At 44.6% G+C, this 24,822-nt stretch overlaps 1 protein-coding gene and 1 pseudogene across 2 annotated transcripts; one reads left to right on the top strand and one right to left on the bottom strand.

Annotated features, from left to right (window-relative positions):
• Positions 1–6,166: 6,166 nt before the first annotated feature.
• On the bottom strand, positions 6,167–19,452 carry LOC309621990 (myosin-13-like; the record flags this gene model as incomplete). Its single annotated transcript, XM_082409227.1, has 9 exons — positions 6,167–6,985; positions 8,564–8,667; positions 8,772–8,870; positions 8,962–9,025; positions 11,566–11,677; positions 12,483–12,510; positions 14,336–14,492; positions 14,578–14,721; positions 19,192–19,452. The coding sequence occupies 9 exons, from the start codon at positions 19,450–19,452 to the stop codon at positions 6,866–6,868; spliced, it is 1,089 nt and encodes a 362-aa protein (XP_082265353.1). The 3' UTR covers positions 6,167–6,865.
• Positions 15,861–17,977, top strand: LOC309621989 (UBX domain-containing protein 4 pseudogene; annotated as a pseudogene). The gene has a single exon. The product of its transcript is annotated as a UBX domain-containing protein 4 pseudogene (transcript).
• Positions 19,453–24,822: the final 5,370 nt, after the last annotated feature.

Genomic DNA, 24,822 nt, shown 5'->3' with positions numbered 1-24,822 from the left:
CCAGTGAACTCCCCACACCATCCTCCCAGGAAGCTCAGCCAAGTATTATGAGGGCAGAGGCTCTCCCCTTGCTTATCTGTAACTTCCCACTCCCACAATGAGAAGCTTGGTGCCCACTATCTGCCGTTTACCTATGCATTGCTCCTTTCCAGATTACATGTGCAGAGGTTTCAGAATTGTTAGCTGCTACACCCTGGAAAGAACTCCATAAAATAAAGTCCACTGTTTGTGTACATTTTGCATTTAGTTTAGAGATTGTGTTCATTTCCACAGTTAACTTAGGTCAGCACCTTTTATCCCATCCCCTACAGTGAGATTTTTCCATGCATTTCTAATACAGTTAGATTTGGTCACCTTGAGTATTCCATCCTGTAATACCCCTACACTGTAAATAACTAAATTTGAATAGATTATGATTGGCCCCTTGGGCTATACACATCTGTGGGCTTAGACAAATGCATAGTGACAGGTATCCATCCTAGAGTGTCACATGGAACACTTCAAACCCCCCACCCCATGATCTGCTTATCATCTGTGTAGCTTTGCCTTTCCCAGAATGTCACCAACGGGGTCATACTGTGTGCAGCCTCCTCAGCCTGGATGCTTTCACGTAGCAGTATATACTGAGGATTTATCCATGTCTTTCCATAGGCTGATGGTGCATTCCTTTCTGCTGCTGAGTAGTATTCCATTGCATGTGTATGGGAGGAAAAACAATTTTCACTCTGTCCTTCTAGGTTCTTGGTTGAGCCCCACCCCCGCCGTCTAATAAAAGCCAGATTAACAGTAGAAAAACAGAAGTTTAACAGCATGTATACCTCCTTTATACAGGGGAGCTACCCAGAAAAATTGAGTCAGTCCCTGAAATGGCCAAAGCCATCAGCTTAAATACCAAATACCATCTTCAGATAAAAACAAAAGACCTTGGGGAAGGGGGGAAGCCAATAGTGGCAGGTTATCATGCAAAGCACAGTAAGCAAAGGTATTGTATGCAGATTTATGTCGGGACTTCTCCGTTGATAAGAGTGACTTGAGATTTAATCATCCTTCTATTTCTGGTGCAAAGAGGGACACTCCGTTACAAATGGAGATTTCCTTATAAATGTCCTTCATAAAAGGTCAGTCTCTACTCAGTTTTTTCTATCTTTCTTTTTTTGAATGAGACTGAAATAATCCTTATGCCAGAGAGACATATATTGGCGTGGTGTATTCTGCTCGCCTTGACATGGATGTCCTCCACTTTGCTTATGCAGTCATCTAGTGAAGGATATCCCGATTTCTTCAGGTTTTTAGCCATTATGAATAGTGCTGCTGTGCATAACTGCATCCTTTTCTGCTTTTAGACATAGATTTTCAAAGCAGTGCCTATATACTGGACGCATAATTGTTGGACCCCGAGGGGAGGCTTGATTAGTTGTGGAAAAAAGCTGCGGAACTGTCTTGCCAGGTGGCTGTGCCTGCACCCCAGCCATGAGGAGGGGTTGCTCTTCACCCTCCAGCAGTCGGTGTTGCCATGGTTTTGTTGGAGTTTAGCCATCCTAGTAGGTGTGCTGTGATGGCTCACGATTTTAATTTGGAAATCCCTAATAGTATATGATTTTTTGTATAATTTTTGTATGATTTTTATTAGCTGTATATCTTTTTTGGCCAGGTGTGTGTTCAAATCCTTACCCATTTTTAAAATGGGGTTGTTCTAGAGGTCTGTGTCCATTTTGAGTCCAAGTCGTTTACTGGATATGTGGTTTACAAGTATTTTTCTCCCAGTTTGTGGCTTGTCTTTTTTATCTTGGAGAGGCGGCAGTGAGTGGTGGCATGAAGCGAGATCTTCATTCCCTGCCCAGGAATTGAACCTGGGGAGCCTGGATGAAAACCAGGAATCCTAGCCACCACCCCCACTAGCTCTTGCCCCCAGTGAAAAATGCATTTCTCATAGAGGTAAAAACTGTAAAAACAGGTACAAAGTTTATTATTAGAGACATAGCACAGCAACAAGTGGGAGAGCACACAGAGAAACAGTTTGTTTAGTTAAGACAGAAGCAAGGCAGAGATGCACACCCGGAGAGAAAGGGTGTGGACACCCTCCCTAATGAGGAGGAGTGCAGTAGAGAGGCGGTTAAGTCACTTATATAGGGCAGTTCTTCCGGGTCTCTGTTCACCTCTGGCCAATTATCTGGTTTCTTTTTCCACACCTTCCCTGCCCTAGGACCCTCCCCAACATGCGTGCGCAACTTTTTTCCAAGATGGATTACCACCCAGAGGCCTGTGGGACGACCTTAGCATCACCTATTTTGGGGTGGTGCCCCTTCCTTTTTGACCCCCAAGGAACCTTTCTGCACATGTGCAATGTTTCCCTTGCCCCAAGGATGAGAAATGTATGACCTCTTGATCTTTTAACAGGGTTTAGTCCCACTCTGTCCCTCCCATAAAAATGTCCAATGTCTGGTTATTTACCCTATTTCTGTTGCTGGTTTTCATATCGAGGTGCAGACCTCGAAATATAGACAGGAGTCCGGTCATAAATATGTAGTCCTAGAGCCCGTTTGTCTCTTGTTTCAGGAAAAGTAAACAGGGGGTTGGTAATGAATGTCCAGCCAGGAGCCCATTTTTTTCTCACCCCAGGAAGTGTGAACCGGAGGTCAGTTGTAAATGCGTAGGCTGGTGACCATTTATCTCCTGCCTCATTTTGACTTTGTGAATAAGGTCTTTGAGAGTAGAAATCTTTAATTTTATAAAGTCCACCATATTTTTTTCTTTTGTGATTGGCCTTGTATGTTAAAACTCAAAGCTCGTGATCTATAGACGAAATCCAAGGTCATGTAGATTTTCTTCTATGTTTCTCTGTAATTTTCATAGCCTTGCATTTGAAATGTCTGTGAATAAATTTGTGTGAATTTGGCATAAGTTTTAAAGTTTGTGTCTAGGGACTTCCCTGGTGGTCCTGTGGCTAAGGCTCCGTGCTCCCAGTGCAGGGGGCCTGGGTTCCATCCCTGGTCAGGGAACTAGATCCCACGTGCCTCAAATAAGAGTTCGCATGCTGCAACTTAAAAAAGAAAAAGGTCCCGTGTGACACAGCTAAGACCCAGCGAAGCTAAATAAATAAATATTAAAAAAAAATAAGTCTGTGTCTATAATCATTTCATTTCTTACGGTTTCTAGTTAACTGCTCCTTAACTATTTTGGAGAATTCATGGGTCATTTGGCTCTATTTCAATTTGAATTTCCACAGCAGAATGGATGTAGCAGAAGCCGGGTCTCTTCAGGACCCACTGGGGCTTTGGGACACTGTGGGGTCCAGTTCACGCTGACAGGAGGCAGGTCTCCTCTGGACCTGCTGGGAGGTGACGCTGCTAAAAGAAAAGGTGAGGAAAAGTGGGGGAGAAGGTTCTTGTGTCTAGTTGAGTGCTGAGGGTGTCTGTCCTCAGAGGACCCAGGAGAGGAAGGGCTTCATGTGGAACACTGGGTTTTTAGCCAGTTTTTGTGTGGTGTAGACAGAGTGCAGTGTTCTTTGGTGTGTGGTGTCCAGTTTTGCCAGCACCATTTATTGAGGGGACTGTTGTTTCCCCAGTGTATGTTCTTGGCTCTTTTCTTGTGAATTAACTTACCGCATAACCGTAGGTTTATTTCTTGGGTCTCTGTCCTGTTCCTCTGGTCTGTGTGCCTGTTTTTGTGCCAATTGCACACTTTTTGGTGACTGTAGCTTCGTAATGTAGTGTGAAGTCAGGGAGCGAGATGCCTGCAACCTGTTCTCCTTTCTCAGACTCCCTTTGGCTATTCAGGGGCCTTTGTGTTTCCACACAAATGTTAGGAACGTTTGCTGTATTTCTGTGAAGAATGCCATTGGAGTTCTGACCAGGCTTGCTTTGCATTTGAACATTGCTTTTGGTAGAATGGACATTTTAACAGTGTTCTTTGCATCCATGAGCACGGGATAGCTTTCCATTCATTTGTGTCTGTTCAGTTTCTTTTATCAGTGTTTTACAGTTTTCAGTGTGCTTTCACATCCTTGGTTCAATTTATTCCCAGTTATTTTTTAGATGCAATTGTAAATGGGATTGTTTTCTTCATTTCTCTTTCTGATGGCACATTATTAGTGTATAGAAAGACAAGTGATTTTTAGGGCTTCCTTTGTGGCTCAGTGGTTAAGAACCTGCCTGCCAATACAGGGAACACGGGTTCGAGCCCTGGTCTGGGAAGATCCCACATGCTTTGGAACAACTAAGCCCGTGCACCACAGCTACTGAGCCTGTGCTCTGGAGCCCGCGAGCGACAACTGCTGAGGTCGTGTGCCACAACTACTGAAGCCTGCTGTCTTACAGCCCGTGCTCCACAACAAGAGAAGCCACCGCAATGAGAAGCCTGTGCACCGCAATGAAGAGTAGCCCCTGCTTGCTGCAGCTAGAGAAAGTCCGTGCACAGCAACGAAGACCCAATGCAGCCAAAGATAAATAAAGAAATAAATATTTTTTTAAAAATTTATAAAAAAAAAAGAAAGAAAGAGAAGTGATTTTTGTGTACTGATTTTTTACCCTGCAGCTTTACTAAATTCGTTTATTAGTTCTAACAGGTTTTTGGTGGTTTGATGTGGGAGACTAGAATTCAGAAATCCCACTGTTTCTACTAAAGCCAGGTCATCCACAGCACCCAAGACACAGTGGCTCCTAATATAACCTTCCCATGGTGCCTGTTAATAACGCGTGGACCCTACAAGAATGATGAGCGTCACCACTTTAGGTGAACCGCATCTGGTTAAGGCTTGGCCTCTATTATGAAGTTGGATGTCTTCTCTGCTTTTTTTGGGCATGGTTTTGACCTGGTTCTTTTGAAAAGTAATGTACTCCTCAGTAATTTCAAGTGTATAAAAAAACTATAAGTAGCAGTACAAAATACACCACCTCACATAAACTACTCCAGTGTGTTTTATGCAATACTGGGGTCCTCTCCCAGGGAACCAGAACATAAAGACCCAAAGACGAAATTTTATGGTTCTACCTTATAATCCTATCCACGGGCCCACTTCAACATTCACTATCTCCGCAACTCTATGGAAATGTCTTTTCCCATTCTGATCCAGTTTTCTTTTTCTGAAACCATTATTGAGACTTTCCCTCATTTTCAAAACCTTTATGGATTTAAAACACATGAGCTAAGTATGACCTGGGTGACCTTTTCTGCATGAGCTCTTTGACTTAGAATGTTTTCAGTGTTCATCCATGTTCTAACATGTATCATCAGTGCTTCATTCATTCTTTTCATTGTGATTAAAAGTAACATTTACCATTTAAACCATTTTGAGTATACAGTTCTGTGGCATTAACTACATTCACATTGTTGTACAAATATTCTCACCATCCATCTCCTGGACCGATTCATTTTCCCCATGGGAAACTCTGTATCAATGTCTCTACATTTTTGCCAAAATTTGTTATTTTTAATTCTCTTGATTATAGGCCTTCTAGTGTTTGTGGAGGGGTATGGCGTTGTGGTATTAATGTGCATTTCCATCGTGACTAACGATGTTTAACATCTCTTCAGGTGTTTGTTGACCATTTGTATGTCTTATCTGGAGAAGGGTCTTTTCAAGTCCTTTTTCCATTTAAAAAACTGGGTTGTTTGTGGGGGCCTGCAGCTCCGCCGCCCGAGCCGGGTCCCGGCAAGCGCTCGTCCTGGCGGCCTTGGCCTCGCTGAGTCCAGCCTGGAGCGGTCTCCGCGCCGCAGGGGCCCGCGCGCCGGGGCATCGCTAGCGGCCTCGCAGGGGCGCCGCTTCCTGCCTCGCGCTCGCAGGAGAGGGGACGCCCGGCCCCAGGCGCCCGTGCCCGGAGTGCCGAGACCGTGCTGTGCCGCGCGGACGCGGTGCGGGCCGGGAACGACCCCTCCCGTGGGTCTTTGGCACCCCAGCGGCATCCAAGCGCGGAGCGGAGGGCCGCGGGCCTCAGGTAAGGGGACGGGGGCTCGTGGGGGTGGGTGGAGGAGGGAACCACGACTCACACCAGAGCTGTTCGGCACAGTCGCGGAGCCCCCTGACCTGGCGGCCGCAGGAAGGGCTCGCCTTTGAGTAGAGGCTTTGAGGACAGGCCCGAGCCTACCCCGTTCAATTTTACAAAACATCTGCTGGTGTAAAGCTCACTCCCGCGCGGTTTTCCCAAGTAGCCAAGTGCCCCATGCGAGGTATCTGCAAGGAGAACCTGAGAGGGCCCGTAGCCCTGAGAGACTTGCCCTTGGCTTATGGCAAGGCCAAGGGATTTATCCTGCATGGTGATTTCTCCTGCTGAGAACCCCCAAACCCCACTCTGGCCAGCTGGCCCAGCTCTGCTTCCTGCACGTCTCCAGCCCGGGCCGGCCCTTGGCCACCTGCTGGGATGGGAAAGGGAAGGGTCTCAGAATTGCACCTTAGAAACTTGCCAGGGGGCATGGATTGAAAAACATGGGGGCCATCCAGGCAGCAGAGAAGGGAGAAGGGCACCTTGCTGCCCTTTCATTGTGGAATCGGTGGCGCTTCTGCTGAGAGGGGCCTTTCCATGGGGACCGCATGCAGTGTGTTTGGTGTCTTGGAACTGAAGAATTAGAACCTGTACAATTTTCAAATGATGTGGTCCTTTAATTTAAAAACAAAACCCCTAGAACCTTTGCTTTATAAATTGAGGTCTGAAAATTGAAGGTCTGTTTTGCTTCCACTGTGACACTCTATTAAGAAATGTGGATTTATTGAGAAAAGAGTCAGAATAGAGAAGGAAACAGAGAACTCAGAGGTACCACTGTGGTTTGGCAAAGGCTGGGGGGAGTTAATTTGTCAATGCTGCTGGCTTTCAGTAGCCTGCAGCCATTCTCCTCCTGCGGCTGAGGGGGTATAAAGCTGTACTGGGTTGCTCTACTCTTCTTTTGTAGAATTCCAGCTCAGAGCCATCTCTTGATGTATAAGTATTTCACAGACTAGGTTCCCAGGCAACTCCTGGAGGGCCAGAGGGGTTCCTTCCTTCATTATACCTGTCTGTTTGAATGAAAACCAGCAATGACATATTTTTCTTTAAATCTGGTTTATGGTCTATCATCCAAAAACCAGATTAGCTATTTCCTCACTCTCTCAATAGGCTCGAGTTCCTGGAAACTGAAACCTAGAGAGGGTGGAAGAGTGCCCGAGGGAGAACGGGAGAGCCTGCAGGGAACCGTGACTCCTGGGTGTTTAATGAGCTTCCTAAACAGCATGGTCATTAATTGGCAAGTGATGACCTTAAGGAGAAACTACTGGTGCAAATGTAAAAGCCTTTTGTTAACAATGTGCCCATCAGGTGCGCACCTTATGGAGTATTTTCATTGCATTTCCAACACCTGGGAGGGTGTTGGGCAGAGGGCAGATGTTTAATAGATATATTGAATAAGTTCAATTACATACAATTATATCAATGGAAGGGTCAGCAACACTATGAGGTTAGGGTTAGGGTTAGGGCCAGGGCCAGGGTCAGGGTCAGGGTCGTTAGGGTTAGGGTTAGGGTTAGGGTTTAGGGTTTAGGGTTAGGGTTTAGGGTTAGGGTTTAGGGGTTAGGGTTAGGGTTTAGGGTTTAGGGTTTAGGGTTAGGGTTAGGGTTAGAGGGTTAGGGTTAGGGTTCGGGTTAGGGTTAAGGTTAGGGTTGTTAGGGTTAGGGTTAGGGTTTAGGGTTAGGGTTAGGGTTAGAGGGTTAGGGTTCGGGTTAGGGTTAAGGTTAGGGTTGTTAGGGTTAGGGTTTAGGGTTAGGGTTTAGGGTTAGGGTTTAGGGTTTAGGGTTTAGGGTTAGGGTTTAGGGTTTAGGGTTAGGGTTAGGGTTTAGGGTTAGGGTTAGGGGTTAGGGTTAGGGGTTAGGGGTTAGGGTTAGGGTTAAAAATGCAAGTTCTGGGGTTGGGCAGATCTGGGTTCAGACCGTCGTTTACATACTGTCTTCGTGCAAATCGTGTGTTATTTTTCTAAGACTCAGCTTCTACCTTTATGAAACGAGGGTAGCAGTGGTGCTGATCCCAGAGGTTTTGTTGAGGCAAAGCTCTTTTCTCAGTTCCTAGCATGCGTGAGTGCTCAATGCACTCAGTTAATATTATGGTTATTGACCCTGGAGATACTCCCCAAAGCTAAAGGCCAGAGGCCTGACAGGTGTATTGAGGAGGTGGGTGCCTACTGTGAGCCCGAGGTGACAGGTAACCGGAGGAATGGAACGGCTGCTGCAGAGCGGGACTGTTTTTCTCCTGCTTTAGACTTTTGTGTATTTTCTAGATTTTCTTAAAAGAACCATGTAGATGGTTTTGTACCCTGAAAACTTCCAACAAAAACTTTAAAGACCTTATCCATGCAAACATTTACTCTAAAAAGCTGGAGAATGGAACTGAAGGCCTATTTTGGAGAACTTTCTGTATTCCCATTTCCTGGAATCTTCTGAAATGGAACCAAGTGGGGGAGGGGTGTGATCTGTACTAATTCTCTGAGCTCTTGGGTCTAATCACTGAGCATCCCTGCATCCCAGCTTCCTCCTGAGATCATGGGTACCTCTCAGTTCATAAATTCAACAATTCCTTACGTAAGTAAATAAGCACACAAAATACTTACATCAGTGGCCAACAGTTCCTCACTGTCATCAATACTGGCCACGGTGACCTCTCCTTGGCTCACAAAGGGGAAGTCAAAGGGGTTGGTTGAAATGAGAAGCAGGTCTGTGAAGCAGAAGGATCCCTTTAGCATCTTATGCACAACTGACTCTGAGTTTTTTTCCAATGTGATCGATTTGGAAGATGAGAATGATAACCAAGGAACTTACCCATAAGTTCCGGCTTCTTGTTTGACATGATTTGGTAAAAAATATGATAGCCTCTCTCACGGGATAACTGAAATGCCACCCTGGATTTTTCTAAGAGATCTAAGATAACAAAAAACGATGTGATTTTAGGGTCCCCAGGAGATGCCTCTGTGGCCAAAGCCAAGGTGCCAGATAGAGTGTTTGGACTCACAGGTTTCAATGTCCGCTGACACCAGCTTTCCTGTGGCTCCAAAGTGAATGCGAATGAACGTCCCCTGTCCAAAGACAGATTGAAAAACACAGTTATTTTCTTTCTATGGTACTGTAGCCAGCTTCTGTTAGGTACTACTGAGGATGGGTGGGCTGTGTAGGCTCACGGAGGAGGTGATGCCAGAAGCATGAGGACCTTCCTCCTCTCTGTTTGCTTGGCATCTGGTCCCCACGCCGGCTCAGCCAAGACTCAGGTAGCTCTGCCCAAAGCACCTGGACCTGTTCCCACAGCTCTGGGGATGCCTGCAGGCTCCCTCTCAAGTCTCTGTTTGGGACCACCTCACACCTGACTGTCTCCTTGGTCTTTATCCTGCTCAAACTCTTTGTAACACCTTTGAACTGATAACCTGGTTGGACTATCTGACTTCTTTTTTGCCTCTGGATTTTACTTCTGAGATTTCTTGCCTCAGTTTTCCTTACTACTTCCTACATGCAAACCTAGCCCCCAGGCCAGGCCTCCTGGCTCCCCAAAGACCCACTCAGCACTTGGGTTCCCCCAGTCTTGGGGAGTGAGGGGTGAAATTATATATAGTATATATGTGTGTGTGTATACTCCCTTCTTACATCATCTGCTTAATTGGTCGCTACCACTCTGTGAGCCAATTGGAGCGCAAAAATATTGCCTTGCTTGTTCACCCACAGACCCTGGAATGTAGTACATCCTCAGTAGTATTCTCAGTATTCTCTGAATGAAGCCTAAGAAGAGTTAATGAAGGACCAGTGTAGGTTTATGTGAATTATGTGTTCGCTCTTCAGGAGTTCTAGCTGCTGAATGCAAGTGCCTCTGGGTACTTGCTCTACTGGCCAGTGAAATTAGATAGGAGACTGGATACTTGTTTATTTGCCAGTGTCAGAAGTAAATGCCTCTTTGGTTGAGCTAATCCTAAGTGAAACATTGAAGGATGGGACATATCCTTCAGTATCTTCAATATCAACTTCTTCCCAATTTTTGAGCTCTGCTGCCTCCACCAGGTTTTCCCTCCTCCCAGCACCTCCTGACTTGGAGAAGGTCAGATCTGCTAACTAACTTCACACTAAGGTTTTCATGGCTAATAAGTCAGTGGATACTGTTCAATGGACTTATGTATTTTAAAATGCTTCCACCTGAAGAGACCAATTTTAGCATAGAGAAGTCATTTTGTACTTGTGGAATTTGAATCTTGAATCATTGTGACTTCAGGAGGCTCTGAGGTGATGCTGATTAGTTAGGGAAGAACAGCTAAATCTTCCTTCGGCTGGGAATAAGACAAAATGTTCTTTGAAGGGTTATCAGAATATCCCGGTTGGGCAGCTTGATCTGAAGCGCTTGGGGGTAGACTAAGGCCAGGTATATCCTAGTTTATGTGGCCATTTTTCATATTCAGCATTGGAGGAGAGGGTTTTCTTTCTGGGGGTCATTGACAATTGGACTGAGTCTTAACGAATCTCAAGGAGTTGTCATTCCTCACGGTCTTGACATTTCCAAAGGCCTCCAGGAGGGGGTTGGCCTGGATGATCTGGTCTTCCAGGGTTCCCTAATAATAAGTGAGAAGAGGAAAAGAGAGGACTTTGGACGTCTTCCGAAGTAACTTCCTAGTGACTCAAAAGTGTGGATGCTCTGGGAAGGTCCCAGGGAGAGATGTCGCCCAGCTCAGGCTGGTGGCAGGTACAGTTGTGCTGAGTACCCACAGGCCCATCCCCACCCCACCCAAGGAGGCTTCAAGGTCCCATCGTAGAAGGAGTCTTAGCACAGCATCAAAGTGGCTTCTGGCCACACCAGATTCCAGGTTGGAGCCCTACCCGCTACCTCTCAATCTCCCAGATGGCCTTTCTTCTCTGATAACATTTTATCATAAATTATGGATTTGTAAAATATAGACCTCTGTTCATGCATGCACCAGGACCCATTTATACAGATATTCGGGTTCAGAAGTAGAAACAGACTGTGAGCAATGAAAGTGACCCATATGATAGAAACAGTGGTTCTCAAAAAAAATGTTTAAGTTGCATAAAATATTCTGTGAGAATTATTACGTAGAAATCCACTTATAGAAAGCAGAGTTTTCACCTTTCCCCCTTCCCCACATGATTGCTTGCCTTTCTGACTTCAGAGCTGTTTGGAAACTACTGTCCAGCCCAGTGGTTCTCAAAGTGTGATCCCTGGACAGGGCATGAACAATGGGAACATGACAGAAATGCAACATGCCAGGATTTTGAATGTGAGACAGGAATTTCAGTCAGAAATTCTGGGCCTGGGGACCAGCAATCCGTTGTTAACGAACCCTCCTGGTGATTCTGACGTGCACTCCAGTTTGAGAACCACTGGCCTAAACCATTCCTTCTCCAAAGGAGGATGTGGAGTTTTTCAAGGTCACTCGGCTGTTGCTGATGGAGCTGGTGCTAGAGCCCGAGTCCACAAGGTGGAGCCATTTCCTGCCTTGCCCCGTAAACACCCCCTGGGGCAGGACCTCGTGCTGTGCACAAAGCCCTGCAGACACTTGGGGCTCACCTGGGGTTTCAGTTATACTCATTCCAGCAAGCCTTCCAGGTGCAGGAAGCTGCTCACCTGCATCTTGCCCGGCCGCTGCTCCTTCCTCTTCTCCCCAGTGACCGCAATTGCTGCAAAGTGCTGGATCACATGCTTGGTGTTCACTGTCTTCCCAGCCCCGGATTCTCCGCTGTTGATTTAAAAGTAAGTGAGAGGGACTTCCCTGGTGGTCCAGTGGTAAAGAACCCGCCTTGCAATGCAAGGGACGCGGGTTCAATCCCTGGTCAGGGAACTAAGATCCCACATGCCGCGGGGCAACCGAGCCCACACACCATAACTACTGAGCTTGCGCACCTCAATTAGAGCCCACGTGCCACAAACTACAGATCCCACGTGCTCTGGTGCCTGCGTGCCACAACTACAGAGCCCACGCACTCTGGAGCCTGCGTGCCACAACTAGAGAAGAGAAAACCCGCCCGCCACAACTAGAGAGAAGCCTGTACACCACAGCGAAGAGCCCACACGCCCCAACAAAAGATCCCGAGTGCTGCAACTAAGACCCGACACACCCAAAAATAAATAAAATATAATAAAGTAAAATAAAATAAAATAAAGTGAGATACACAGACATAGAGAGCAGACTTGTAATTGCCAAGGGGACCAAGGAAAGGGGGAATGGAGGACAAATGGATTGAGAGTTTGGGATGAGTAGATGCAAACTATTAGATATAGAATGCATAACCAACAAGGTCCTACTGCATTGCACAGGGAACTATATTCAATACCTTGTGATAAAACAAAATGGAAAAGAATATGAAAAGGAATATATATGTATAACTGAATCACTTTGCTGTACAGCAGACATTAATACAACATTGTAAATCAAGTATACTTCAATAAAATAAATTTTTTTAAAAAAGTAAGTGAGCTAAAGGAGAGCAGAAGGAATGGACAGCCCCTTCCAAGTCATCATGGCAACAACACAGGTTACTCACGCGATGAGGACGGACTGGTTGTCTCGATCTAGAAATGCAGAAGGAAGCAGGACAGAATAAATAAACAACATACAGGCAGGATATACAAATCAGGCAACATTGGGGGTAGACAGAGCCCATGAGTTCTAGTTCTGGCTTTGCCATTAACTAGTGGTGTGATGATTTCGGCATGTCGAATCTTCTTGGAGACAATTTGTGCAGATTTCCCAAATGCTGGATGTGTAACGTGGGCAGCATGGGAAGTGAACAGTGAGTCCCACAGTGTGGAAGTTATTCGTGTTCACAGATCTTTACCTCCTCAATAGCGCTTTCTTATCTCCCTTTTCAAAAAAGAGAGCAAGTCTCAGACTTAGAACTTGAAAGAAGCCACAGCTTCTAATTAGAATTTATGGACACTGATTTGTTGTCATTGCCTTTTTCTTTCACCTTTACTTTCTACTTGTGGACAGTGACCGTGGTTTTCCATTTACAAGAGTGTTATAGGTTGAATTGTGTTCCCCCCAACAAACTAATATGTTGAGGCCCTAACTAACCCCCAGTACCTCAAAATGTGACCTTATTTGGAAATAGGGTCATTGCAGATGTAATTAGTGAAGATGAGGTCATACTGGAGTAGGTGGGCCCCTAATCCAATATGACTGGTGTCCTTATAAAAAGAGAAATTTGGAGACAGATGAGAACACAATGTGAAGATGAAAGTGCAGATCAAGGTGATGATTCTATAAGCCAAGGGATGGCAAGGATGGCCAGCAAACCACCGGAAGCTGGGAGAGTGGCCTGGACCACATTCTCCCTCTCGGCCCTCAGAGGGAACCAACCCTGCTGACACCTTGATCTCAGACTTCCAGGCTCCAGAGCTGTGACACAATGCATTTCTGTTGCTTAGGCCACCCAGTGTGTAGTACTTGGTTATGGCAGTCCTAAGAAACTAATACTAATAGTGATATTATTCTTCCTTTTTTAAAAAAATAGTTTTCCTCCAGATCAAAGGGCAGATTTGTTCGGTTCCTATTTTGTTTTTATTTTTGGCCACGCCACGTGGCATGTGGGATCTTAGTTCCCTGACCAGGTATCGAATCCGTGTCCCCTGCAGTGGAAGCACAGAGTCTTAACCATTGGACCACCAGGGAATTCCCTATTCTTCCTTTTTGAAATGGACGGAACTTCAGTCACTATAAGGAAAGATTTTAAATATGCAGAAATGGCCAGGATTGCGAATGTGACATTGGAATGGCTGAAGTTTGGGCAACATTGTCCTGGATGACTTTTAAGCATCTTCAGATCTCAGATGTTTGCTTCTACTTCTTCTCTCTGCACCAAGTCAAATCAGGTGAAAGTGGAACAGACCGAAGTGATGTTAGGCATGACAAGGGTGACAGTATTACCACATCTCTGCTATTTCATCTGCTATTCTGGAAATTTAAGGAGGAGAAAGAGGGAGCCTGAGAAAACAGGTGAAGGGAAGTTGCTGTGCCCATTTCTCCAACTTTGCATTCCTAAGTGGCTACTAATATAGTCTCTCTTCCAAGTGTGCTCCTGTTGGGGGTTTCTTTGGAGTTGGGGGCAGCGCATCTCCTTGTGCTTCACATCCACCCCCAGAGAAGCATGTACTTAGTGTGGCTTCAGTCCCAAGCTCTGGCTTAAGAACCGTGACTGGTAATGGAAGATACTGCGCCCCTGGTTTTCCATCCTGACATCCTCTGAATCTACTGAGGTCACTTTGGTCATTGCACCGTTTGGATGACCAAAGCCTGTGAAGGGCTCGAGTAATTAACTAAGAACCAGTGCAGTTAAAGGACTTGAATACTTCACTAAAACTATTTTTTAAAATATGGATTAAAGAAATTACTCACCAGTCAACATGAACTGATAGGCGTTGTCAGAGATGGAGAAGATGCGGGGCGGGGCCTCCTGGTGCTTTTTGCCTCTGTAGGCCGTCACCACCTCAGGGTTGTACACCGGCAGCCACTGGTAGGGGTTGACGGTGACACAGAAGAGGCCTGAGTAGGTCTGAGAAAATCAGAAAATTCAACCTATGGATCTTGACTTTACTAAGAGAAGGAAATGGAATAAAGAGAGGTTGAAGGGTACTCACGTAGATCATCCAGGCTGCGTAACGCTCTTTGAGGTTGTACAGCACTCCTGGCTCGTGTAGGTGGGTCATCATGGCCATGTCCTCGATCTTGTCAAATTTGGGAGGGTTCATGGGGAAGACTTGGTCACTGTTCGGAGTGAGTGTCTGGATATTGAGAGGAAAATCACATGATGAGTGGGAGAGCCGATGTGGTGACCTACCAGTGGGGTGAAAATGGTGAGATATTGTGGTGAGATTACCCCATTACCGTGGTTAACTTTATGGATCATTTCTGTGCCCAGAGATGATCTGTAAATAACTGTTCTTGATAAATCTAAGACTGGTCAAACTGTATAACCAATTCTGGTCTGATGCCTCCAAGTCAGCATGCCATTCTGTGTGCCAGAAGAGGGTTACAGGTGTGCAAAGTTATAGAGCCCTTCAGCCTCAGGGTGGCCAGGTGGAACTCAGGATGGCCAAGGCCACAGCAGCTTGCCTCTGTTTACCCCATTTGCTATGAGTGCTGCAATGAGATCAAGCTTGGAAGATTGGAAAAAACTCTTCCAGTGTATTCTGTAAATCTCCACCTCAATACCTCTGCTCATGTGGGTCCCTTTGTCTGGAATATATCTACATTGAAATTACATCTAGCAACCTTCAAAGCTCTTCTGAAGTGCCATCGCTTCCATGACCTGTTTCTTCTCTCCCCTGTCTTTTCAAGGCTTCCAGAATTCCTTGCACCGCTGCCCTAATAGTTAAAACATTTGGACTTGAAGCATGGTCCATGCCTGAACAGTATTTTGAGACTATTACCTAATTTTCCCCTCTCTGTTTTCCCTCCCCTTTAAGCATACAACTGGCACTCCATTACTCAGGAAAGGTAGAAAATAGGGCATAAAAGCAAGAGAGCCTGTAAGCCTTTCTAGCGTTTGTTTTCCAAAAGCCCGAATCCTCAGAAGAGCTTTGAGGGTTTTACCAAAAAGATAAAAGGGAGGAGATTTGTTGATATAGACCAAATTTCTTGAGGAAAGGAAGCCCTTCTGCCCCACCGCCCTAAACTAGAGAGAGAGGGACATCCAAAATAGCATAAGGAAGATGGAGAAATCTGTGTGTCCTGAAGGTTCAGAAACTGGGGCGCTCCTTCCACTTCCGGGACTGCAGGGCCTGCGGTCTCCCGGGCTGCCACACGCACCGACTTGCCAACGAGACAAAGGACGGGGTCGCGCTGCCAACGGCGACGCGTAGCGTCATGCGTCATAGGGCGCGCCGCGGCCTGCGCGCTTCATGCCTCCTTGGAGCCGCTGATGGGCCCGCGTGCCGGTGCAGAGCCGGAGGCGGTCCACGGGGGCCCAAAGACAGAGAAGGCGGGGCCGGCTCCGGGACCGAGGCGGCAACACGCCGAGCGAGCGCCTGTGCCGAGGGCAGCGATACTGTGGTTCCAGGGCGCCATTCCGGCCGCCATCGCGTCGGCCAAGAGGAGCGGCGCGGTCGTCGTGGTGTTCGTGGCAGGTGATGATGAACAGGCTACACAGATGGCTGCAAGTTGGGAAGATGAGAAAGTGACAGAAGCATCTTCAAACAGTTTTGTTGCTGTGAAAATCGATACCAAAAGTGAAGCCTGCCTACAGTTTTCACAGATCTATCCTGTAGTGTGTGTTCCATCCAGTTTCTTTATTGGAGACAGTGGAATTCCCTTGGAAGTAATAGCAGGAAGTGTTCCTGCAGATGAACTTGTTACCAGAATCCACAAAGTCCGGCAGATGCACTCGTTAAAAGGTGAAATATCAGTGGCAAATAGTGGCCAGTGAGAAAGTTCAGTCTCTACTCCATCCACCTCATTTGATCAGAACAACACTTCTGAAAACTGTCAGTCCAGAAATGTAGAGCTCTGTGAGACACCACCCACTTCTGATACAAAGTCAGATTCTGCAACAGGAGGAGAAATTTCAGGCCAGGCCACTGTGTCTCCAGAGCCTGGTGGATGTTCAAATCAGAGACCTACAGAGGAGCTCACCGTCAGAGTGGAAAGACTAACCAAAAAACTTGAAGAAAAGAGAGAAGAGAAAAGGAAAGAGGAAGAACAGAGAGAGATTAAGGAGGAAATTGAGAGGAGGAAAACTGGAAAAGAAATGTTGGATTATAAAAGAAAGCAAGAAGAAGAATTAACAAAAGGAATGTTAGAGGAAAGGAACAGAGAAAAGGCAGAAGATAGGGCAGCTCGAGAGCGTATAAAACAGAAGATTGCACTGGACCGTGCAGAGAGAGCTGCTCGTTTTGCAAAGACAAAGGAAGAAGTAGAAGCTGCTAAAGCTGCTGCCCTGCTGGCCAAACAGGCAGAAATGGAAGTCAAGAGAGACTCTTCCACAACAGAAAGAAGCAGTGTTGCGAGAATTCAATTCCGTCTTCCTGATGGTTCTTCCTTCACAAATCAGTTCCCTTCTGATGCTCCTCTAGAAGCAGCAAGGCAGTTTGCTGCACAGACTGTTGGCAACACTTACGGTAATTTTTCATTAGCAACAATGTTTCCCAGGAGGGAATTTACCAAAGAAGATTATAAAAAGAAATTACTGGATTTGGAACTTGCCCCAAGTGCTTCAGTGGTACTGTTGCCAGCAGGAAGACCAACTGCATCCATGGTACATTCTTCCAGTGGCGACTTTTGGACATTCTTGGGGACAGTACTTTACCCATTCCTTGCCATCTGGAGATTGTTTAGCAACTTCTTATTTAGTAATCCTCCTCCTGCACAGACCTCGGTGAGAGCAGCATCATTGGAATCCTCAAACCTTGCATCCTCTAGCAACTCAGAAAAAAGGGAACCAGTCAGAAAAAGAGTGCTGGAGAAACGGGGGGAAGACTTTAAAAAGGAGGGCAAGATATACAGATTGAGGACTCAAGACGATGGTGAAGATGAAAACAACACTTGGAATGGAAATTCTACTCAACAGATGCAGTGTGACAAGGACAATATGTGCAGTAATCATTGTTTCTCTTATGATTTAATTCAACTAAAATTCTACTGGAGAAGTGGGACTGCTTTATGTTTTCCAACTCATCTACAAAGTGTCTCTTTATTCCTGCTTAGTGGGTTAAAGTTGTTTAACCTCAGATAAGTCAAGAGATAAAATAACTGGCTGCTAGGTCCTTGTATATGGTAACCAACTGCTAGAAGCCTAAAATAGCAAAAGGTCTGCGACAGCCTCCCTTTATCAGCTTTCTTGTTTAGTATTTCATATGCCCATTAGCCCTGTGCTCTCAGATGATATGTTTTGTTTAGGGCTGTTTTGCTCCAGAACTCCTCAGCCCACACAAAGTAACTGGTGTGTCACTGAATAATTTGATCTTGAGTCAGAGCGTTTTAACTAGCCAATCAGATGATAATTTGGGTTTAACTTTTCTCTTCTTGCTCATCAACTGCAAGCAAAATCTTGTAGTTTTTAATCTTACTTAAACACTGGATAAAAAAAATCTTTTCCAAAAAAAAAAAAAAAGAAACTGGGGCTTGTTTCTTAGCAATCCTTCAGGGGGGCAGTGACACCCCATGCGGTATTACTGAAAATGTGGCATGGCTCTGGGGAGGGGACCCCAATAGTAACTCCAGAAAATTTATTTCCGGCCCTGTGAAAAGAGGCTGACACCAGAGGTTAAGTTTAATAATAACAATCATCATCATCATCATCGTCATCATCATCTGTCTTGTATGCTTGAATTTGTGAACTGCGATTCATACCTACCACGTACTCTTTTTTTAAAAAATTATTTTATTTATTTATTTTTGGCTGCGTTGGGTCTTCCTTACTGCACACGGGCTTTTCTCTAGTTGTGGCGAGTGGGGGCTACTCTTCGTTGCGGTGCACGGTCTTCTCATTGTCATGGCTTCTCTTGTTGCAGAGCACAGGCTCTAGGCACACGGGCTTCAGTAGTTGTGGCACACGGGCTTAGTAGTTGTGGCTCGCGGGCTCTAGAGTGCAGGCTCAGTAGTTGTGGCACACGGGCTTATTTGCTCCGCGGCATGTGGGATCTTCTGGGACCGGGGATTGACCCCGTGTCCCCTGCATCGGCAGGCGGATTCTTAACCTCTGTGCCACCAGGGAAGTCCCCATACCCACCATGTACTCTTGATTCCTACACTAGATGATAAACTTTGGGGAAGCGGGACTGAGATTTGCTCATATTTGCAGAGTGATAGACACTGTGACCTAGACATGGTGCGTGTCCAGTAAGGATTGAATTGAATGGTGCTCTGTAATTCTCTGCATTAAATTAGGCATTGCCTCTGGAGCTCCCTCTGTAAGTCACTCTGCAGCCTAGAGAGTTCTATTTGGTATATTCGCCCATCCAGCAGCAATCTGTATCAATCTCTCCCTTAAACAGTCCAAACTCTTCCACCACCACCTTCCCCTTTCTCCAAAGCAAACATCACAAAAACTCTCAAAGCCCAAGTCCTCGAAGGAAAGAGCCAGAGGAAAGGTATGTGCCATGGCAGTTTTTACCTGCCACTTCACTCAGAGTAGATCAATGTGAGTCTTGTTCTATCTTCAGATTCCTATGGGCCAGCATGCAATTTCTACTATTCTACTCCAAAGGCAAAGGGGGATGCCCATGTTAGCAAGGACATCTGAGATCAACACTTACCCGGTTGTCGAGGGTCTCGACTGTGACTTTGTCATTTTCCTTGCTCTGGATCATACCTTTCACGTAAAATTCCTTATCATCCACTGCAAAGCAAGCTTTCTTAGAATCAAATGGGCGATTTGGAGCCTCGATTCTCTCCTTCTCTGATTTCCACAGGTAGGGAGCTGCTTCTCCAAAAATGGCCATCTCTGCATCAGAGCTCATGACTGCAGGGGCTGGGAAGACCAGGGCTGCTGAATCTGGAGCTTTGGGGAGCTCCATCCTGTTATTTCCATTCAGACAGGGGGCCAGATTCAAAAGTTCCTGGGATTAACCTACGTTCTGAGGAATCCAGGACCTGGTATAGGGGCCTAGAGTGGGCAAGTGGGGGTGAGCTAAAGGAGATATTTTACTCCAAGAAAAAAGTTTGAGGGGACATCTCTTAGTCCAGCTCCAGGTGTGGAAGTCTAAACCAATTAGAGGAAGCCAAGCTGAGCCTAATAAAGGAGGCCTCAGAAAATACTTCCTTAATTACACATCACATTTGAGCCTCATGATCTCGGTGTCATTCCCAAATCTTAAGGGTGTCTGAAAAGAATTACTGGAATGTTGATAATTCCTAGTAGAAAGTTCAGATAGCCCAGTGAAAAGTAATGACTTGAACATAAAGTACTGCCACACTTGTTTAGCCAATTACAGGCAACAAGGTGATAGGAGACATTATGGCCTAGTGCAATGGTTCCAAACTTTAATATGCACCAGAATTACCTGGAGAGCTTGTTAAAACACAGATTTCTGGGCCTCACCCCCAGAGCTTCTGATTCAGTAGGTATGGGATGGGGCCTGAGAATATGCATTTCTAGCAAGTTCTTAGGCAATGCTGGTGGTGCATTCATCAGCTGATGGTGAATTCATCATTGTGGTCCAGGGACCACACTCTGAGAACTGCTGGTGTAGGGCCTTCTGACTCCAAGAGTGGTCCTTGAACATGTTGCATCAGCATCACCGAGGAGTTGTTAGACATTCAGAATCTCAGAACCACCCCGCATTACAAAACCAGAATCTGCACTTTAACAAGATCTCCAGGTGATTTCTAGGCATAGTAGAGTTGAGAAGTACTGGGCTTAAGGCAGGGGTCTCCAAACTTTAGTTATGTGTAGCAGTGTCGGGGTGTGACAAACAGTGTTTAATTAAATACCTGCTTTAGAACTCACTGCTTAGCGTGTGTGTGTGTGAGCATGTACGTATGGTGTGTTTATGTATCTTTCTGCCTCTCTCTCTCTGTCCACCCTCCCGCTCATCCCCCCCGTCACTTCTTTCCAAACCATCCCCTTTCACAGACCTTCTCTTTATGTGTTTTCCTTGCTTAGAAGCTAGAAAAATTTGGCTTAAAGTCCCGGCACTGAACTTGGTCAAACCACTTAACTTCTTTGGGCCACTAATTTCACTTAAAATGAAGAAGCAAGCCTAGCTCATTTCTAAGGCCCCTGCAGGTTGTGTGACTTTTCTGGTTCCTTTTCCTCATCTGCATTTGCTTTTCCTGTTCCCTCTGGACCTCTTCCCGTATCCTTCCTGACCCTCTACTTCTTTTCCCCACAACTCTTCCCCTTCTCCCTTTCTTTCTCTGCTTTTTCCTTTCCATACATTCTTCTGTAAGTGACCATAAAATGGAGTTCAATTACACACATGTATCCCCATATCTCTCTTAAGAAATAGGTCATATGTTTTGAATAAAGCCTTTTATGTTTCCTATTAAAAGTGGGAAAATTGAACATTTTATGGTTGTCCCTTGGAACTTCCCCCGCCCTCAATCTTACACTTTATGAAATTACTCTTCATTGGTAACTGACTGTTGTTTCAATATCCCTCCTTGAGACTCTGGGGGGATCTAGTCCTACAGAAAGAGGAGCAACTGCTTCCCTCTGGATCTTATTCAGGATAAGTTGCATTTCGATTTTACTTTGGCCAGCGGCTCTGCTGAACCATCTGTGTGCTCGTGGTTAAGTTTTCATAGTTAAGAGATTGGAACTCAATATAGCACCGCAAAGAGGACCTCTGGCTTGCAGGCTTCATGCGGTTTAAATTTTCTCAGTTACTGCCTGGTGGAGAGGAAGAATTCATCCATATTGTTTCCTCATCTGTGAAGATAGTCCCTACTTTTGTGGCTTAAGTGAGTTTTACGACAGCAGCAGTTCTCAAGCTTTGTTTTCTCAGAACCCCTTCACACTCTTAAAAACCATTGAGAACCCAGTGAGTTTGGTTTATGCAGGTCATATCTACCAATATTTATGGTATTAGAAGTCAAAATTGAGAAAATCTAATTCATTTAAAGTTCCTATCAAATTCATTGCATGTTAACATTAATGACATATTTTTATGAAAATGACTATATTTTCCAAAACAAAAAAATTAGTGGCAAGAGTACCATTGTTTTTCATTTTTGCAACTCACTTTAATGTCTGCTGAGTAGAAGATGGATGGGTTTTCATGCTTGCTTCTGTATTCTGTCTGTTGCTGTATGGTTTTTTGTTTTTTTGTTTTTTGTTTTTTGGTTAAAGTAGATATAGAAAATCTTTCACAGATATATAATTTGGAAAAGGAAAGAGTATTTTAATTGCCCTTTCACATAATTGTGGAAATTCTTTTTAGATACTATACCAAAACTTGACACGTGGTAGTTTCTGTGGTAGTTCCTTAAAGGCTAGTTGCAATGTGGAATCTGAAACCATATCAACAAACATTATGATCTGTTGGTCTGTGTTGAACTTTGAATGAAACTTTTACCCATGTGTAAACATCATACATTGATCATTTGGAAAATATTGTTCACTGAATTATACAGAACTTCCAAATATTGGCACGTTTCATTATACAGTATAAAAAATCACAATCATTAATATCAGTACTGATCTCATTAGAAAATTCAAATATTAGGACGTTGTCAAGCTAATGATAGTAGACACAAGTCTTACAAAATTTTAAGTTTGGCTTGAAAACTCAACTATATCATTAGTAAAAAATACTGTCAGTAGTTTTCCTTGAAAGGATAAACACACTTCACTGCTTTTTGAGAAACTGTGTGCCAGATATACAAGTCTGAGAAACAATAGTTTGTCCGCTAGTCATTCTTTCAAGTAAAAATGGTGCTTCATGAATCAAGTGGCCGGTTCATCTTGCAACTCAGACAACTGCACATGTGTTTTTCCTTGAGACAAATGTCAAAGTCCAGTGTGCAAAAGGAGTGCTTTTCATGAACTTCCTGTTTGATCATGTAGAATATTATAAAGATGTGGATACATTTGAGATGTAGTCAAATTAATACTTTCCATTGCTGCAAATTTTAGGTCATTTTTCAATGAAGCTGGCTTTTTAAAAAAATTATTTATTTATTTATATTTATTTTTGGCTGCGTTGGGTCTTTGTTGCTGCGTGCAGGCTTTCTCTAGTTGCGGCGAGTGCTACACTTCGTTGCGGAGCGCGGGCTTCTAATTGTGGTGGCTTCTCTTGTTGCGGAGCATGGGCTCTAGGCATGCGGGCTTTGATAGTTGTGGCACACGGGCTCAGTGGTTGTGGCTCACGGGCTTAGTTGCTCCGCAGCATGTGGGATCTTCCCAGACCAGGGCTCGAACCCGTCTCCCCTGCATTGGCAGGCAGATTCTTAGCCACTGTGCCACCAGGGAAGTCCTGAAGCTGGCTTTTTAAATTAAAAAAAATTCTTTTTCACTGTCAGTGTATGGCTGTGAAGAATATTATGACTATTAGTACAGCTTGGTGCCAAGTCTTGATTTGTAATAAAGTGTCAGATCGTCTATCCATCCTTGCTTTTGCATCATTAAGTCAACACAGTGAAGAAAGCACATGGCATCTGGGTATTATGAAAATTGTTTTGACCTCATGTACCTCTTGAAAAGTTCTTAGGAATCTCCAAGGATCCATGGGCCACAGTTTGAGAATGGTTGCACTATAGTGTGAGGGAATCTCATCAGGCTGCAAGTGTATGATCTGATGTCATTTAACTTGACTTAGTATTCAGCCTGCTACCCGAAGTGTCGAAAGTTGATCCACATCAAAATCATCTGCAACAGAATCTCTGTGGTTGGGACTGAGGAAACTGAATTGTTCTCAAGGGCCTCAAACACAGTGATGTTTGGGAGCATTATTTTGCTTTTATAAAGCCACTCTTTCCAAAACCATGGCATAGTCCCAATGGTCCAATACAAAATGATTTTAGGCAACTATTTCTTAATTTTAATAGTTATATTAAAGTCTATTACCTTATTTTAGCAAAATGTAAGATGCCATCGATTGTAAGATAACCTATTTTGTGTCCCACTAATAAAGGAAAACACCCTGCTAATTACAGTACTCCTTTCATTGATTATAAGATGCATCCCAAGTTTAGAGATAATATTTTGTGAAAATGTGAAGAAAGTTAGAATAAAATAGAATAATATGTGCTAACGACTTAGAGACAGTGAAATATCTGTTTATAGTAGTGATATAAAGCAGTGTTTCTCAAACTTTGGTGGGCATAGGAATCCAACTGGGAATCTTGTTGAAATAGATATTCTGATTCAGCAGATCTGGAGTAGAGTTTGAGATTCTGAATATCTAAATGTCTCAGCTGATGCTGAGATAGACGGTCCAGACTTTCATAGCAAGCATATAGGCTAACTTTGAAAAACACATCTAAGAAGAAAAAGGAATCAAGGTAAATCAAAATATTAAGTGAATTAGCAGTACTGGTCTTAAATGGGTATTGCAAAATTTGTGATAGTAGTATAAGATTGAAGTCTGAAGTTGGGGAAAGACTACAATGACTCATGGCCAAACTATACCTTTAGGTCTCTTAGAAAAACAAGACTTTCCATCTGGGATTCAAGTCACTGCGTGTGTTGAGGGGAAGATTTTTCTTCTTCCACCCACAGCTCTAACCATGACTCAGAATCCAGTATCTCCTACTTTTACTGCCTAGATGATGCATGAGTTGTCTCAGCGATATTCTTGCAAATGTGTTGTCCAGCCTACTCAAATGCCTTCAAGATGACTTTTTTCCCTTTTGAAAATTTTGGAAAATCATTTGGGGTAGTTTCTGCAGGCCAAAGATACTTCTTGCTTTAAACTGAAATCTGGCTCTCTGTGACTTCAGGATGTTTGATCCTCCTTTCGGCTCTTGGTAACAACAGAAAGAGTTCAAACCTTCTCCCCACAAGACAACTCTTCACCCATTTGATGGCTGCTCTGGGTTCTCCTTAGCTTTTTTTTTTTTTTTTTTAATGTGGACCATTTTTCAAGTCTTTATTGAATTTGTTACAGTATTGCTTCTGTTTTATGTTTTGGTTTTTTGGCTGCAAGGCATGTAGGATCTTAGCTCCCTGACCAGGGATTGAGCCTGGAAGGCGAAGTCTTAACCACTGGACCTCCAGGGAAGTCCCTCCTTAGCTTTTTCTTTTCCAGGCTAAGTAGCCCCAGTGCTGTCTTCATCTGTTTCTTCCGTGATGTGCTTCTGCATCTCCTTTACCATCACAGTGAGCTCACTCCTGTTAATCTCTTAAGTGTGACATCCAGACCACATGTTGTCCTCCATCAGCATGTGCCCTCACCTCTCCTGACCTAGGTGTCATGCCCGAGGTGGTGACTGCCCTCTGGCAG

This window comes from Balaenoptera borealis (assembly GCF_965194805.1).
Source record: "Balaenoptera borealis genome assembly, contig: HAP1_SCAFFOLD_1348, whole genome shotgun sequence".
Classification (NCBI taxonomy): domain Eukaryota; kingdom Metazoa; phylum Chordata; class Mammalia; order Artiodactyla; family Balaenopteridae; genus Balaenoptera; species Balaenoptera borealis.
This window is presented reverse-complemented; position numbering and strand designations above follow the sequence as displayed.